Source organism: Pseudorca crassidens, chromosome 11 (genome assembly GCF_039906515.1).
Source record: "Pseudorca crassidens isolate mPseCra1 chromosome 11, mPseCra1.hap1, whole genome shotgun sequence".
In the NCBI taxonomy this organism is placed as follows: domain Eukaryota; kingdom Metazoa; phylum Chordata; class Mammalia; order Artiodactyla; family Delphinidae; genus Pseudorca; species Pseudorca crassidens.
The window spans coordinates 2,819,863-2,836,068 of record NC_090306.1 but is presented as its reverse complement, the minus strand read 5'-3'; the positions used below and the strand labels follow the sequence as shown (position 1 = coordinate 2,836,068).

The 16,206-nt window shown below is 39.8% G+C and overlaps 1 protein-coding gene across 3 annotated transcripts in view; it reads right to left on the bottom strand.

Moving 5' to 3' along the window:
• Positions 1-16,206, bottom strand: part of KDM5A (lysine demethylase 5A) — an 85,925-nt gene that overhangs the window by 31,755 nt on the left and 37,964 nt on the right. For all 3 annotated transcript variants that reach the window (XM_067756094.1, XM_067756092.1, XM_067756093.1), the window contains exons 15-21: positions 12,237-12,418; positions 11,727-11,851; positions 11,136-11,286; positions 9,697-9,811; positions 7,440-7,795; positions 3,703-3,841; positions 889-1,068 (exon numbers count right to left, since the gene is read on the bottom strand). In XM_067756094.1, coding sequence (XP_067612195.1) covers positions 889-1,068; positions 3,703-3,841; positions 7,440-7,795; positions 9,697-9,811; positions 11,136-11,286; positions 11,727-11,851; positions 12,237-12,418 — 1,248 coding nt within the window. The remainder of the gene's footprint in view (positions 1-888; positions 1,069-3,702; positions 3,842-7,439; positions 7,796-9,696; positions 9,812-11,135; positions 11,287-11,726; positions 11,852-12,236; positions 12,419-16,206) is intronic.

Sequence of the window (16,206 nt, the reverse complement as noted above, 5' to 3'; positions counted from 1 at the left end):
GATGGGGAGAGGGATAAACTAGGAGCTTGGGATTAACAGATACATACTACCTATATATAAAATAGATAAACAACAAGGTCCTACTGTATAGCACAGGGAACTATATTCAGCATCTTGTAATAAGCTATAATGGAAAAGAATCTGAAAAAGAATATATACTTGTGGGACTTCCCTGGTGGCGCACTGGTTAAGAATCTGCCTGCCAATGCAGGGGACACAGGTTTGATTCCTGGTCCGGGAAGATCCCACATGCTGCAGAGCAACTAAGCTCATGCACCACAACTACTGAGCTTGCGCTCTAGCGCCCACGAGCCACAACTACTGAGCCTGTGAGCCACAACTACTGAAGCCTGCGTGCCTAGAGCCTGTGCTCCGCAACAAGAGAAGCCACCACAATGAGAAGCCAGTGCACCACAGTGAAGAGTAGCCCCCGCTCGCCACAACTAGAGAAAAGCCCACGCACAGCAACGAAGACCCAATGCAGCCATCCATCAATCAATCAATAAATTTAGAATATATATGTATAACTGAATCACTTTGCTATACACCAGAAACTAACACAACACTGTTAATCAACTATACTTCAATTAAAAAAGATTTTTTTTAAATTTGTGCCTCTGAGAAATAAGATCTTTCAGTGACAGAGTCCATTATAACAGCAGAGATAAGATCAGGCTGACTTCTTTTTCTAGACATAGTAGTAGATGAACTGGAAACAAGTCTGCCCAAGGCTCCAGATTACTGGTCAACATCTGATATTACCCAAAACGGAATCACCTGTGTAACCATGACCGGATAAACTGAAAACAACCCTCACCTCAGGTATTACATTAGCAACTTCTGATGAGGGTGCTGAAGTGCACACACATAAAGTAAACCGCCCCTCACCTGGAGCAACGTGTGGCTGGAATTCTTCTTAAGAAAGGTCCTCCCAGTCCGTTCTCTCCAGGCCCGTGCTGCCGCCACTTGTGACTCCACCTGGGGCAACGCATCAAGACGCACAGGGAGAGGGCGGCCTTTGGCAGATAAGCTTTCCAGCTGCTCCAAGTAAGCATAATTGCTGCCACTCTGGAGAACAAAGGGCATCCTTACACAATTTGCAATCTCTTAGAAAGTCTGGCAATATATTGTTGGTAGACCTCACAAAGACTTTAGCGTTAATTTTTTCATTAAATATTATTCTTTGAACCTAACTGTATCAATATCTCTTGAATTAACAGAGCCTTCCAACGTCCTTTAAAAAAAGTTTGCGTAAATTCACACTGTCAAAGATTTTTGTTTTATTAATAACAAGGGACCCAGTGAGATGTAAAAACTAGTTCAAAGGACAATCTAAAAACAAACGTACATAAATGCAATTAGGAATGAGGAAAGGAATTTGCTAGTAGATGGAAACAGGTGTTTAATATCATACCCATCAATGGAATCATCTTTTCTACAGTGTGGAAAATCATTTGTTCCTTACAAATTTAATTACTTTTCTACAGACTAATTCATTCACATTACTATCATTTTTAAACAACTGAGAGAGTTGTAAAATAGCTTGGTCAAAGAAAGTCTAAGGCATACACTCCTAGAATCAAATCATCCTGGATGGTTCGCTAAACGACATCCACCGTTCTACAGAAAGGACATAAGTAATCTCTTCTGCCTGTTTCAAAGTCTTTCACGATTTTTCCAACTACTACAGAGCAGTATTTTAGTTCTGGTAACCACCTCCATTTTATGTCCTACAAACACAAACAAGAATGGATATTTTCCTTCTAAGTCACAATGTTTCAATATTTCCACATAATGAAGTAAGTATTGTTTTTCGAATTTATATGGCTTTAAATTTACTAAATAACTGAATCATTACAGGAAGTGAGAGTTAACGAGTAATCCATTCCAGGGACTCGGCAAGAATATCAGAAGTAGTAGGTTGGCAGCCTGTAGACAATAATTCAGCGCGACACCTCAGAGTGCATCAATCCCCCAGCAGACAGAACACATAACCTTTCCTATAAGAAACTGTGTATATCCCCATAACATTCATCACTACTCAGAAGCTATGAAGGAAAGGCATAGTGTTTCGTGCTAAACTGACATTCCAATAGTTACTTCCCACGTATTACCTGACATATTTGCCTATATATCCATTTTAGAAGTTACAATGAAACAGAAAGACAAGAAACTTCAGTCCAATTTTTAAAAAGAATGAGAAGGCTCTAGCCGTAAGAGATATTATAATGGTATCATTAAATCACTATGGTACTAGGATAAGAATAGACAAAGAAGAGAATAATTGAAAGAGAAAAGAAAGCTCAGATACAGACAGGCTCAAGAAATATATTTACTGCTACTCCCTTTCGTGCCCAACTACAGCCATCTGACTATAGAATACCTTCTGGCTAAGCCCAGACATAGACAGCCTCTCCCAGGCGACGTACCCTAAAGGGCAGCAGAAGCTGTCCACTCTCTTAGAGCTGACAAGCCAGTCCTCCCACTGAAGGGAAGCGTTTGGTGAGGAACAGTCCTCTATAATCACACAGGAAAACCATGACAGCTACCTCTACCTGCAGGCTCGGTCCTTCAATCAGAAGCAGCCAACTAAGGATTCTCAGTCATCTGCGAACAACCAACTGCCTGAAATAGGTCGAAGATGAAACAAACAGAGGAGCTGTCCTGATGAAAATAGATAATTTTAGAAAACAGAACAGAAAGAGTAGCAGTTAAGCAGGTCTCAGAAAAAGTCGACTGAAAAGAAAGTAACAGAGAAGTCATTAGAACTTGACACTTGGAATACTCTTTCTAAGGGCACCAGCTTAGGGGGAGAGGTGGCTTCCTTTTTCTTTCAGTGTAGCTCTACGATAAACAGTATTTACATACTCAATACGGTAAATGCTGCTTAACGGTTTTGTAATTCAGAAGAAGAATTATGTATTCAAGCACACTTTCATCTCTATCTAACGCTTAGCTCATTGTCTTGAACTACAGATGTATGATATATGTCTCGGCAACTAGAATACTCAATGTTGAGGTCCAGGGTTCTATCTTTACACCCTTCCCTTACGTTTCTGCTCCCAAACAACCAGAATAGTACCAAGAGTATTGTGGGGTTCAGTAAATGTTGATTTCAGTTTCTTTTTCTGCCACTTATTTTAAAAGTAGTTGGGGGACAGCAGGGCGGAGTGGGGGGAATAAATTAGGAGTTTGGAATTAACATATACACACTACTATATATAAAATAAGTAAACAACAAGGACCTACTCTATAGCATAGGCAACTATACTCAATATCTTGTACTAACCTATAATGGAAAAGAATCTGAGAAAGAATACAAATATATGTATAACTGAATCACTTTGCTGTACACTTGAAACTAGCACAACACTGTAAATTAACTATACTACAATTAAAGAAAAAAGTAATTGGTGTACATGGCAAAAAAGTCAAAGAACACAGCAGGAAATACACTCCTACTGCTAAGCACTAACTAAATGGCTAATTCTGTCATCTTTCATAGCAGGGAGTCAACAGAAACAAGTAAAGTTTAAAAAGGTAATATATATTTTGAAATAAAAATCACATGGAAAAACAAGTGAATTTTAAGTACATAATTATTTTAGTCCAGTTATTCTATTCTAAAGAATTAAAGGCTTAAAGGATTCATCTATGAGACAGCATTACCTGAATGGTAGGACAATTCAAAAGGCTCTTTACCTGAATAGCTTCCACTTTAGTTGTCCATTCTCGAGCCTTTTGTAAGGCTTCTTTCAGGGACAACACATTGGGTAGAAAGGCTGGAATATTCTTAGCTTCATTCACGATGCTTTCTAAACTTGCCACACTGTGCCGTGGTCTTAAAAAACACAAAAATAGGGTGGATGCATGAGGAAAAGTCAAAATACTACTACCAACACTTAAATAACATTTTAGAATATGTAATGAACTTTCATACACATGACTTCACTTAATTCTTACCATAATCCTATAAGGGAGGCAAAACAGGTATTACCTCTATTTCTATTTTACAGACAAGAAAAGTTTAAGTCAAAGTAGATTATTTTCCCCAAAGTCATTTAAAGTAGTAAATGGCACACATGAAACACTGACTCAGAATGAATCTCAGATCCCATGCTCTTTTTTTCACTACACTAAATTACTTCTACTTTAGTTCTTCACAATATCTGAAATTGTCAGAGATGCACATTAAACAGCTATGTAGAAAGCAGTAGTCTAGAAATCCATTAACGCTGACCAAGTATATTTAATTCAACTACTTTCATTAACACCTTGTTACACAAAGATGAATAAAACATAGACCTTATCCTCAACTCATCAAAATACAAGGTAAGAATGATACTTGTACTGGGAACTAAGAACAAATTACTATAGGTTCACTACCACCGGAAGCAGTAATTAATTCTGCCTGGGGGAGTTGAGAAGGGTTTTGAATTAGGCCTTAAAGAAGAAGTACAATTTGGTCAAGTGAAGGGTTAAAGGAAAAACAACAGGAATATAATGAACAAAGACATAGAGAAAAATTTAAAAATAAGTTAAAAATAAGTTTAAGATGGGGAATGGTGAGAATGGGAGGTGGGGCAGGAGTAAAAGCAAGAAGCAGGGGAACTTGGCAGGAAAGAAAGACGCAGATTGAGAGGTCTTGAGAGACATGAATTTTCCTATGTGAGCAACAGGAAGCTACTGAGCGTGGAAACAGTTTGACCATCCATGAATCCTGCTATGTGCTGGGCATTGTGCTAGGTCCTAGAGATGATGAATGCACAAGACTGACAGAGTCCTTGCCTTAGAAACTCTTTCATCTGGGGGGAGGTGATTATTAATAAAAAGTTACAATACGCTGTAAGTGCAATCCTAAAGGAAAGTAAAGATGCTATCAGAATATACAGTACGGGAACTTAACTGACTTGGCAGTGAAGGAAGAATTCCCAGAAGTGACCTCTAAGCTCGCTTACCCTTTCTGAATAGGAACTAGTCAGGAAACCTGGGACCAGACACTGGGTAGGGGTGGTGGAAGTGCGCCACAGCGGGGTGGGCAGAGGGCAAGAGTGTTCCACAGGGGAATAAAATAAACATGTGCAAAGGTTCAGAGATAAGACAGAACACGGCAGGTCTGAAGAACCAGGGGGAGGAATCACTATGTTTAGAACACAGAATGCAAGAGGGAGGATGGCAAGGGGTGAGGGTAGATATTTAAGCAAAGGGCTAGATTACAGATGGCCTTATAAGTCAGGTTAAGGAAATGTGAACTTCATCCCAAGGGGAATGGGAAACAGTGAAGGGCTTTAAGCAAGGGAGTCAAACAGTCACAGCTGTATTTTAGGAAAATACTAGTTTCAGTGCGGACAATGGCTTACTGAGGGGTGAGGTCATAGACAGAACCTGGTGCTGTGATCCAAGTCATCCGTAACAACAGTCCAGAGAAAAAGAATGAAAGTGAAAAACACTGAGGAAATATCATCAGCATGACTTGGTAGCTAACTGAGTCTGACGGCAAAGAAACAGAAGGGTGGGGTCAAAGTTAATTTCCAAAGTTCTGGCTTGTTCAAATGAGTGAAAGAGGGTGTAAGTCAAAGAAAACAGGAACAAAGGGAAAGAGCATGGGAAGGAGTTAACAAGGGTAATTTTGAATATGGGGAATTTGAGGTACTGATGGGACATCCTATGGAATTATCTAACAGGCAGACGGTATCTATAAAAAAAAATCTATGTTACAGATGAGAATTTGACATTAATCAGTATAAAGGTGGTAAATGGAGACAAGAAATTAAGATGAAATTTCCAAGGAGGTGTAAAGAGTGAGAAGTGGTCTAGGCCAGAATCTTGAGGAAAGCCGTTCTGAAAGAGGCACAGAGAGATGGTCAAAGACAAAGGAGGCAGATAGCCAGAAACGAACGGTGACAGTGAACCAATGCTAAGAGATGAAGAATACGAAGTATGCGTTTCAGAAAGACAACTCAACAGGAGCTAGAAAAGGGAGGATTCACCTTCCCACTATCCCCACCAACCCCATCAGTCCTCTCTTTACCAACTTTATTCCCTTCACGACACTATCTGAAATTCACACACTCATTCACTTATTCACCTGACTCTCCCCACTATGTCGGCTCTATTTTAGAGCAGGGACCTTGTGTCTTTTCCCTATGGCCTCCACTTAGAAACAGCACCTGGCGTGTAGTAGGTACTCCATAAATACTCACTGAATTGCAACGATCGAGGGAAAATGTAACAGTTATGAAACTAGGTCAGTGACAGTGGAGTTGAAGAAGAGAGATTCAAAAGGCATTCTGGAGGCAAAAATCACTAAAACTGGTTAAATGTAGGAAAATGGGAAAAAGAAAATTTTCAAGTATTACTAGCAATGAAATTTCACTCAGCAGACTACTGTCAGTTGTATCAGGTGTACCAAATCATGGTCCGCACTCCAACGTTATTTAACTTTTCCCATTTAATATGCTCCCACCTCCTAGAACCACCATGAATCTGAAGACATAGAGTGATCTGAATGCTTCAGATAGGAAAAGCTATAAACTTCATTATATATTCTCAGTGGCATCTGGCATCCAGCACGTGTGGCGCCTTCTCCTGGCTGAACAGAACCGTGTTGATCAAATCATCTGAGGGAAAGCCTATCAAATGCATGCAAACTATGTGACTGGCGAAGCAGTTAAGTACATGGAGACGCTGGAGTGAAGCGGAAAAGGCTTACGCTTGTGCTGTTATTTGACAGCTACGTGATCTCTGTAAGCGTCCCGGCTTCCTCATCCTCACAAAGGAAATTACACACACACTAATCTTAAGTGCTGAAAAAACACTTTCATAAAGAGCATTACCGTCAAACTGATGGGCGCTGTACTTCAATCCCACCAGTCCAACGGGTGCCGATGCTAACCCCTCACACTCTCCTGCCTGATTGCCGTATCTCCCCCTACCTTCCTGCATGAATCCCCCCTCATGTGAAGACCACTTCACTTTTGTCACCTGAGCACATCCTACACATTCCTTAAGCTTAGCTTAGGATATTTCTCTTACCTCCCCTTCCACTTCAATCCCACTCATTCTTCAAGGCTCTATGTAAGTTCTTACCTTTCTCTCAAGCGTCTCTTCTGACCACCTAGGCTAGTAATGACCTCTCCTCCTCTGAATCCCTCTAGGATTTTTCTGGACCTCTCAGTTAACAACATACTGCAACACAGCTTTATATTTCTTAGCTCCTAACTAGAGCATCAGTAATGGAAGGGCTCTTATTAAAACAAGTACTCTGCACACAGTGTGCACACAATACTTGAAACTGTCTGTAAACAGCCCAATCTGGTAACTTAGTGACCAGTCAGGGAAGGCACAAAACATTTAATTAAGACCCTCATGTTCCTCCTCCCTTTCCACTCTCTAATCTAGTTATTAAAGACGTGACAGTCCCCAACGTATGTGTTCACCTTGCCTGCAGGCAGACCTTGGCCTTTTCCTCCCATCGCTCAGAGACCGTGAGGAGCTCCTGAAGCTCAGCCATCGCTTTCTCCACCGCATGGTGGGGCGCCAACCCCACCCCAGAGTCTATCAATTTCTTCATGACATCCAAAGTGACCTGTTGTGGATCTGACAGGGTCAGTCGTACTTCGTCCAACCATCGAGCCTGCTGTAGCTCTTGCTTTAGTCGGGCTAATTCAGGTAGCTCCACGTAGAGACCAGAGCCCATATCTATCAACATCTGCAGTTTGGAAGAATCTGGGGTTTCATCCATCATGGCCTCCTGAGCACGTTCATGAAACTCTTCCACATCATCCAGTAGATTCTGAAAAGATCAAAAAATAAAAATAAAAAACAAACTTAAAAGACACAAAATGAGTATGGAATACATACAGTTCAGGCAAACTACCAAATTCTAGACTATCTAATAATCTCAGCATCATAGCACCAAACAGATATGATAAAGGCAAAAATATGTTTCTCTGTAATTACATACTCCTACTTTTAAATATCATTAATTCACTCAAAAAATATTTAATGACTGCTGACTTAGTTACAGGCACTATTCTAGGCATACAGCATTAAACAAAAATACAAAGCCTTTGTCTTCAAGGAACACGTATTTTAATGTAAGTGGCCAGACAGTGAAGACATGAATAAAATGTTTCGGTTAGTTTTAAGTGCTATGAAAATCAAATGGGGCAATACAATACGATATAATACAAAAGTGATCAGAGGGAATGGGGGGGAGGGGCATATTACTTTGCAATGATGGTCACAAAAGACAGATGAGCCAAAACTAAAATGAGGAGGTAGAGGAGGAAACCGCATGGAGACCTGGAAGAGAGTAGTTCAGGCAGGGCAAATAATCACTGCAAAAGCTTTTAAAGAGGAATGAGCTTGTGTCTTGCTCCTAAGTGGCTGATGGGGAGCGAAGTGGAAGCAGGAGAAAGTAGTTAAGGAATAAGCAGAGGTCAGATTACATAGTGCCTTATAGATTAATTGCAATGAGTTTGCATTTCATTTGAATGGCTTTGGGGAACCACTGGGAGGATTTTAACCACATGGTAGTGGTATGATTTTATTCCTATTTTATTACATAATCACTCTGGCTACTGAATAAAAAATAAACTTTCGGGGACAAGAACAGAGACCAGTTAAGAAGTTGTTGCAGTAACCTAAGTGGCAGATTCCAGTGGTTCAGAGCCTAACTGAAGCAGTGGAGGTGATGACTAGTTCACTCTGGGAGACGTTTTAGAAAGAATACAATAGGAACACCTGTTTAGAGATGGAATGTGGTGCATAAGGGAAACAAAGGAATCAAGAATTTTGATTCATTAGAAGGCTTTTAAGATGTCTTTTAGTCTGCCAAAGGCAAATGCAGAGTATGCAACTGGATGTACGAGTCTGCAGAAAAGAAGAAAGGCAGAGCTGGGAATCAGCTGGACATAGGTGATATTTAACGTCACCAAAGAAGATATTAAAGAAAGGGCCAAGACTCCCAATATACTCCAAACTTAGAAGCCAAGCCAAGGAGAAATCAAAAAGCTTCCCTAAAGAGAAGGAACTGGGAATTGTGAGTCTAAGAAAACCAGAGAGTATGGTGTCAGATGCTTAGAAAAGAAAGTCTCTCAGGAAGGAAAGCATGGTCAACCAGCAAAACGCTCTTATGACATGGGCTTAAGACAACACAACTGATACTGGATTTCATGGTTGATAATCTTGGTAAAAAACATTTCAGATACACAGCCATCGCCAAATCACAAAAACACACCACAAACTATCAGAAGATTACTAACTATGCAGATTCATGTATTTGATACTTTTGAGATTTTACATATTCATTAAACCATGAGGACCCTGGTAATTTCAGAGTTCTGCATTTTTAAAAGTTCATGAACTAGTAATCACTGATACATTCAGATTCCTTTAACTAATTTTTTACATTTCAATTACATCTAAATTAAACGGAGGGTCTGGCTTAAAATTAATATAGAAAAAAATATTCTAAACTAGGCTTAGTTCCAGAATTCTAAAGGGGGAATCAAAGACTAAGAATGAAGCCAAGAGTTCTTATTGCCTACTAAAAATCCTTAAATAGCAGCACTTATTTGAGAAAAGAAACAAACAGAACAAAAAAACGAATCTCGACACACTATTCTCTTTACCCAAAACAGGAGCCCATACTACAAAGGATATTACCCAGAAAAGAATGTGATACTCCACCTTTACTTGTCGAGCTTGGCTGATGACACATGGAAGACTAAAAAGCTGTTGGACAAAGGCCTTCAACTCTTCCACTGTCAGTTTGGTCCGAGTCCTCCCACTATCTGGGCTCTGCCTGATGTGAAATAATATTGAGACGTAAGTAAGAAAAATTCACAGTCATTCCCATATCAAAGGGGTTTCTAGTCTCTTTAGAATTCTAACCCAAGAAATCCCAGAATACTAGTGTTTGAGGGATTTCACTGCAATGGTGATCACTTCCAAATTAAGTGTTCAGCTCTTCGGGTAATGACTCAAAGATTCAACTCTCCAAGTTACAGTTCCTCCAATCTCACAAGTATTAAACATTTCAAACATTTAATAAATTCCTCACAGTAAAATGTTAAGTTCACTGATAAAACTAAATCTTCTACCTCAAGAAACTTAAGATATAGAACAAAGACCTTTAAAACCTGGCTTAGGAGACTATAAACCCTCAGAAACTGATTCAAAACTATGTCAGTATGTGCATTTTTCTAAGAAAAGGGTCTTTAAGCTTTCGCCAGATCCTCCAAGGGGGTCAGTGACCCAATGACAGGTGAAGAGTCACTGATCGATGTTGCTAAGAAAAGTTCTCTGATAAAACAGAATATAAAAAAACATATAAAGTAATTAGAGACCCAATGTGAACTGCTATAGAAGAAGGCATTCAGATACAAGAAACGTGTTGGAATTACTAAGAAACAATACCACAGGGAATTAAACACACGTGAATTACATGAAATTAAGGGCACATACTTCCAGCTCTGTAACAACAGCCTCCCCGGCACCCAGGTTACTCTTTGCTGCCACCTGCCTTCAGCCTGGAGTATCGTTTATTTACAAATGCTTAGTGCACACCTACGCAGTGCCAGGCATTCTTCAAAGCACAGCAATAAGAAAAAGGATGAAAATCCCCAACATTCTATTCTAGCATACCTTCTAGTGGGGCTGGGAAAGGAAGAAGGAGATAAGATAATAGATAAGTAAATTCGTCTATCAGGAGGTGACAGGGACAGAAGAAAAACAAAGCAGGAAAGAAGAATAAAAGGCTGCAATTTTACAGGGGTTATCAGAGAAGGCCTCTCCAAGAATGCAACGTCTGTAAAAGACATGAAAGAAGTGAGGGAATAAGCCACCTGGGTATCAGGGGAAGAGAACTCCAAGCAGAGCCAAGAGCAAGCATGAAGGCCCTAAGCAGGAAGACACTGGTGTGTATGAAGAACAGAGGGAGAGGGTTCAGGGTGGAGCAAGAAAGAAGGGAGAGCAGGAGACATGGTTAGGGCATTACTGGGGGAGGGAAAACACGGCCTCAAAAGACAGGGCAGGGCCTCACAGGCCAGTTAAGACTTTGCCTTTATTCTGGTCAAAACAAAACAAAACAGAAAACCACTGGAGAACTCAGCTCTTCTTAGTCTTACCTGTGCTTCTGCTTTTTGCTCAGAAGCAGCTGAGCCACAGAAGCACAGGTCTCAGCTTCTTTTACAGCATCCCTGAGTTTTCGAAAGAGATCATTTTCTGGATATTTCCTATCCTCAGCATCTTCCAGCATTACTCGTAATTCAATCAAATCTGTAAAAATAAATTAAAAGCCATATACCATGACCACAGAAAATAAAAAACCATTCACCAACCAATTAGCAGAAACACACCACAGCTGTGAAAATCTCACCAATACATAATACTTTTGCTTATGACCAGGTGCTCATTTCTAATCCTTATAGACAATTTCTCTTTCTCAATAAGCCTTTAATGTTAGTCCACTGGTAACAATGGGGTTCCCAAAAATATATGATACATCTACTGCAAGTTAGCTATTTGTCCCATTTTACATCAACTTTTTCACTTAAAAGAAGATTCTCAAACAGGAAATTAATTCTGTAGTGAACCAACCCATTAGTCTCAAATCTCATATGAAGCCTAGGATTTTTCCTTCCTGGAGGAAAACAAAACAACGCCTCTTGCAAAGTGACAACCATTTCAGTGTGTGCTTAGAAAGGAAGAAACGTAACCTTTCTTGTGGTTGAAGTTGGCAGCTAATGCTTCTGTAACACGACTGACCCAAGTGTCATACGACTGTGCCCTGACTTTCACACCATACAGCAGAGAAGGGAGGTCCTCTAATGGGTAGCGATATCTGAAAAAAAAAAAACACCACACAAGAAAATAAAAACTTCCAAAAACCAACAACTTTAAAATAAATTAAAATTGACATACAATCAGCTTAAGGAAAGTAAAATGGCCAGGGGAATGGGGTTTTGGTATATTACATAAAGAGAAAATCTAAGAAGCCCACAGAGTTTTAATTCAGGGAGAGACAAGGAACATGTGAAATCAACTTGATAAAACAACTAACTTTAGGTGCCAAGTTTAGGGCCAACTTTAATGGGCTGGTCCTCAAGCAAGGAGGCAAACAGACAAGAGGTTACCAGTCCAAACACAGGGAAGGGCTTTACAAAGGACAGTACTGACATTAATTTTAAAAGATGGTAACAGAAGTTTTACAAGAAGCTTCTGGATACCTAAGACATTTTTTCTGCATGGGGCAGGGGCACAGATCAGTTGGATGGTAGAGACACACAAGCCGCTCAGGATTACAGGAACACGTGAGAGCAGAGAGAAAACAGGTGGTTCTGCATGCTGAACACTGTCGCTCATCATCGGGAACAAGTTCAAACACTTCTTCTTCCGACATCAGGACGCCCTGAAATACAATTGATGTCACTACATCAAGTCTTTCCAGTCTTTCGAGCATCAGAGAACTTCAGTTGTTAAATTTTTTTCTACTCTGACAATATAAACATGGGAGGTACAATGGCACATCATCAAAATACTTTCTAAAAACACCACCAATTTTTTTTTTATGAGCAAGACTAAACCTTGGTGTCTAAGAATGCACATGTGACTGAGGAAACATTTTTAAATGCAAGAAATGATTACTACAAATGTTAAAAGTCATTTTTTGAGGGAAGGAAAGGAATCTATAATTGGGAGGTACTTTGAAGATGGCTGACAGATTTTTTTTGCACAGTAAGCCAATATTTTTGTATTTACTAGTATTATTGTCTAATATGTTTTGCCCTAAAGGCCTTTTTGTATATACAATTTTTAAAGGTTACACTCTATTTATAGTTACTACAAAATATTGGCTAGCTGATAAAAGTTCTATTTCCTGACCATACTGTGATGACAACAAAGTTTACTACATAATAATTCACGAAGTTCTTGTTTGTCTTATGTGGTTTTGTTTCCTATATAAAATAAGAAAAAGATCAATCGAAAATAAAAATTACTGTCCCCAGGGACAATATACCCTTGAACCAGAAATATTAGTAATCTATAATCTAAAAATAACACTGATCAAACATATGCAAGGATAAAGAAATGTAAAATTAAACTATGCAAATCTAAATATAATCTACTTCAAAAAGGCATCGAAAAGAAAGCTAATCTTTTTTAACAAATTTTATTCTATTTTTTTTTGGCCGCCCTACTGCAGCTTGCAGGATCTTAGTTCCCCGACCAGGGATTGAACTCTGGGCCCTCAGCAGTGAGAGTGCGAAGTCCTATCACTGGACCACCAGGGAATTCCCAAGAAAGTTAATCTTTTCTATACAGAATGGATAAACAACAAGATCCTACTGTATAGAACAAAGAACTATATTCAATATCCTGTGATAAACCATAATGTAAAAAAGTATATATGTAAAACTGAATCACTCTGCCATATAGCAGAAATTAACAACATTGTAAATCAACTATATGTCAATAAAAAAATATCAAAGTTGAAAAAAAAAGCTTATCAAATTCAGCATGCCACTTTAAGAAAGTAAAGGCACTGAAGTGCATTTTACAAAGACTTCCATTTAATAGACAAGGGGGTTCCGTCTACAGTTTCTACTTACTTGAGCAAGGTACTTACACACCAGTAAATAAAGAAGTAAATCTGGCGGAAGGTAAATGCTGTGTATTATATCCCTTCCAACTTAGAGCTTAACAAATACCAGCATATTAACAGATCAGAGACGTTTTACAGTAAAGAATTCCAGTCGTTGTGCTTCCCTGGTGGCGCAGTGGTTGAGAGTCCGCCTGCCGATGCAGGGGACACGGGCTCGTGCCCCGGTCCGGGAAGATCCCACATGCCGCGGAGCGGCTGGGCCCGTGAGCCATGGCCGCTAAGCCTGCGCGTCCGGAGCCTGTGCTCCGCAACGGGAGAGGCCACAACGGTGAGAGGCCCGCGTAACGCAAAAAAAAAAAAAAAGAATTCCATTCATTTTATCTTGGTTCTTTGAAAAATTCAATAAAATTGATAAGCCTCTAGCCAGGCTAACTAATAAAAGAGAACATCACAGATGCCATGGACATTAAAAGGATAATAAAGGAATACTAAGAACAACTCTATGCCCACCAATTCCTTGAAAGACACAAGCTGTCAAAACCTACACAAGAAGAAATAGACAACCTGAATAGGTCTGTATCTAGAAAGAAATTCAAACAATAATTAATAACCTCCAAAAACAGAAAGCACTGGACCCAGACAGGTTCACTGGTGAATTCTACCAAAGATTTATGGAAGAAATTATACCAATTCTCTATAATCTCTTTCAGAGGATGGAAGAAGAGGGAATATTTCTTAACTCATTCTCTGAGGCCAAGCATTACCTTAATACCAAAACCAGACAAAAACATCACAAGTAAAGAAAACTACAGGCCAATATCTCTTGTGAACACAGATGCAAAAATGCTCAATAAAATGTACGCAAATTGAATCCAACACTGTATATACACCACAATCAAGTGGGATTCACCCCAGGTATGCAACACTGGTTCAACGTTCAAAAATCAATTAAAGTAATCCTACTGATAGGCTTCAGAAGAAAAATCACTTGATCACATCAATAAATGCAGAAAAAACATTTAACAAAACCCAACTCCTATAGCTGGTAAAAACTCTCAATAAACTAGAAATAGAGTGGAACTTCTTCAACCTGATAAAGAGTATCTATTAAAAAAAACCTATAGGGCTTCCCTGGTGGCACAGTGGTTGAGAGTCCGCCTGCCGATGCAGGGGACACGGGTTCGTGCCCTGGTCTGGGAAGATCCCACATGCCGCGGAGCGGCTGGGCCCGTGAGCCATGGCCACTGAGCCTGCGCGTCTGGAGCCTGTGCTCCGCAATGGGAGAGGCCGCAACAGTGAGAGGCCCGCATACCACAAAAACAAAACAAAACAAAACAAAAAAAACCTGTAGTTAACATTATATTTAATGAGAAACTTTCCCACTAACATCAGGTACAAGGCAAGGACGTCCTCTCCCATCACTCCTTTTTAACATCGTTCTGGAAGTCTTAGCTAAGCAATAAGACAAGGAAAGGAAATAAAAGGTATACAGATTGGGAAGAAAGAAACAAAACCATCTTTGTTCACAGATGACAAAATCATCTATGTAGAAAGTCTGAAAGTATCAACAAAAACACTCTTAATATAAACAATTACAGCTAGGTTACAGGATAAAGGTTAATATACAAAAGTCAATTTCTGGGCTTTCCTGGTGGCACAGTGGTTAAGAATCTGCCTGCCAGTGCAGGGGACACAGGTTCGAGCCCTGGCCCAGGAGGATCCCACATGCCGCGGAGCAACTAGGCCTGTGCGCCACAACTACAGAGCCTGAGCTCTAGAGCCCGCGAAACACAACTACCGAGCCCGCGTGCCACAACTATTGAGCCTGCGCTCTAGAGCCCGCAAGCCACAACTACTGAGCCCGCGTGACACAACTACTGAAGCTTGCACGCCTGGAGCCCGTGCTCCACAACAAGAGAGGCCATGACAGTGAGAAGCCCTCGCACTGCAACGAAGAGTGGCCCCTGCTCACCGCAACTGGAGAAAGCCTGCGCACAGCACCGAAGACCCAACACAGACAAAAATAAATAAATAATTTATTTAAAACAAATAAATAAATGAACATAATCAAAACAAAGCTTTAAGAATACAGGTATAAAGTGAGAATAGTAACTATCAGGCATATGTTAACATATCCCCAAAATGTAAAAAAAAATGTTTTAAGAAGATGCATTTGCATCTTACTCTTGTTTCTTTCCCAGGTAATTCAAGTAAATAGAAAAAGAAAGCTAACCATTTAGCAAGTATTCTTATTTCTAAGTCAACTTAAATTCTTAAAAATAACCAGCATTTAAATATTTTGTAATAATAGTATTTATATCATTTCTAAAATGTATAGTTTTATATTTTCTTTTATAGATTTTTCCCCCCATTTGTGCCAATGAGCAGAGTAGTTAAATTGGATCAGCTTTACTTTTCAGATCCAAATTGCTAGTCCACTGTATTCTTCCTTAGCTTAAAACTATTTTCACTGTCTTAAGACTCTTCAGGTCTAGGGCTTCCCTGGTGGTGCAGTGGTTAAGAATCTGCCTGCCAATGCAGGGGACACGGGTTCGAGCCCTGGTCCAGGAAGATCCCACATGCCACGGAGCAAC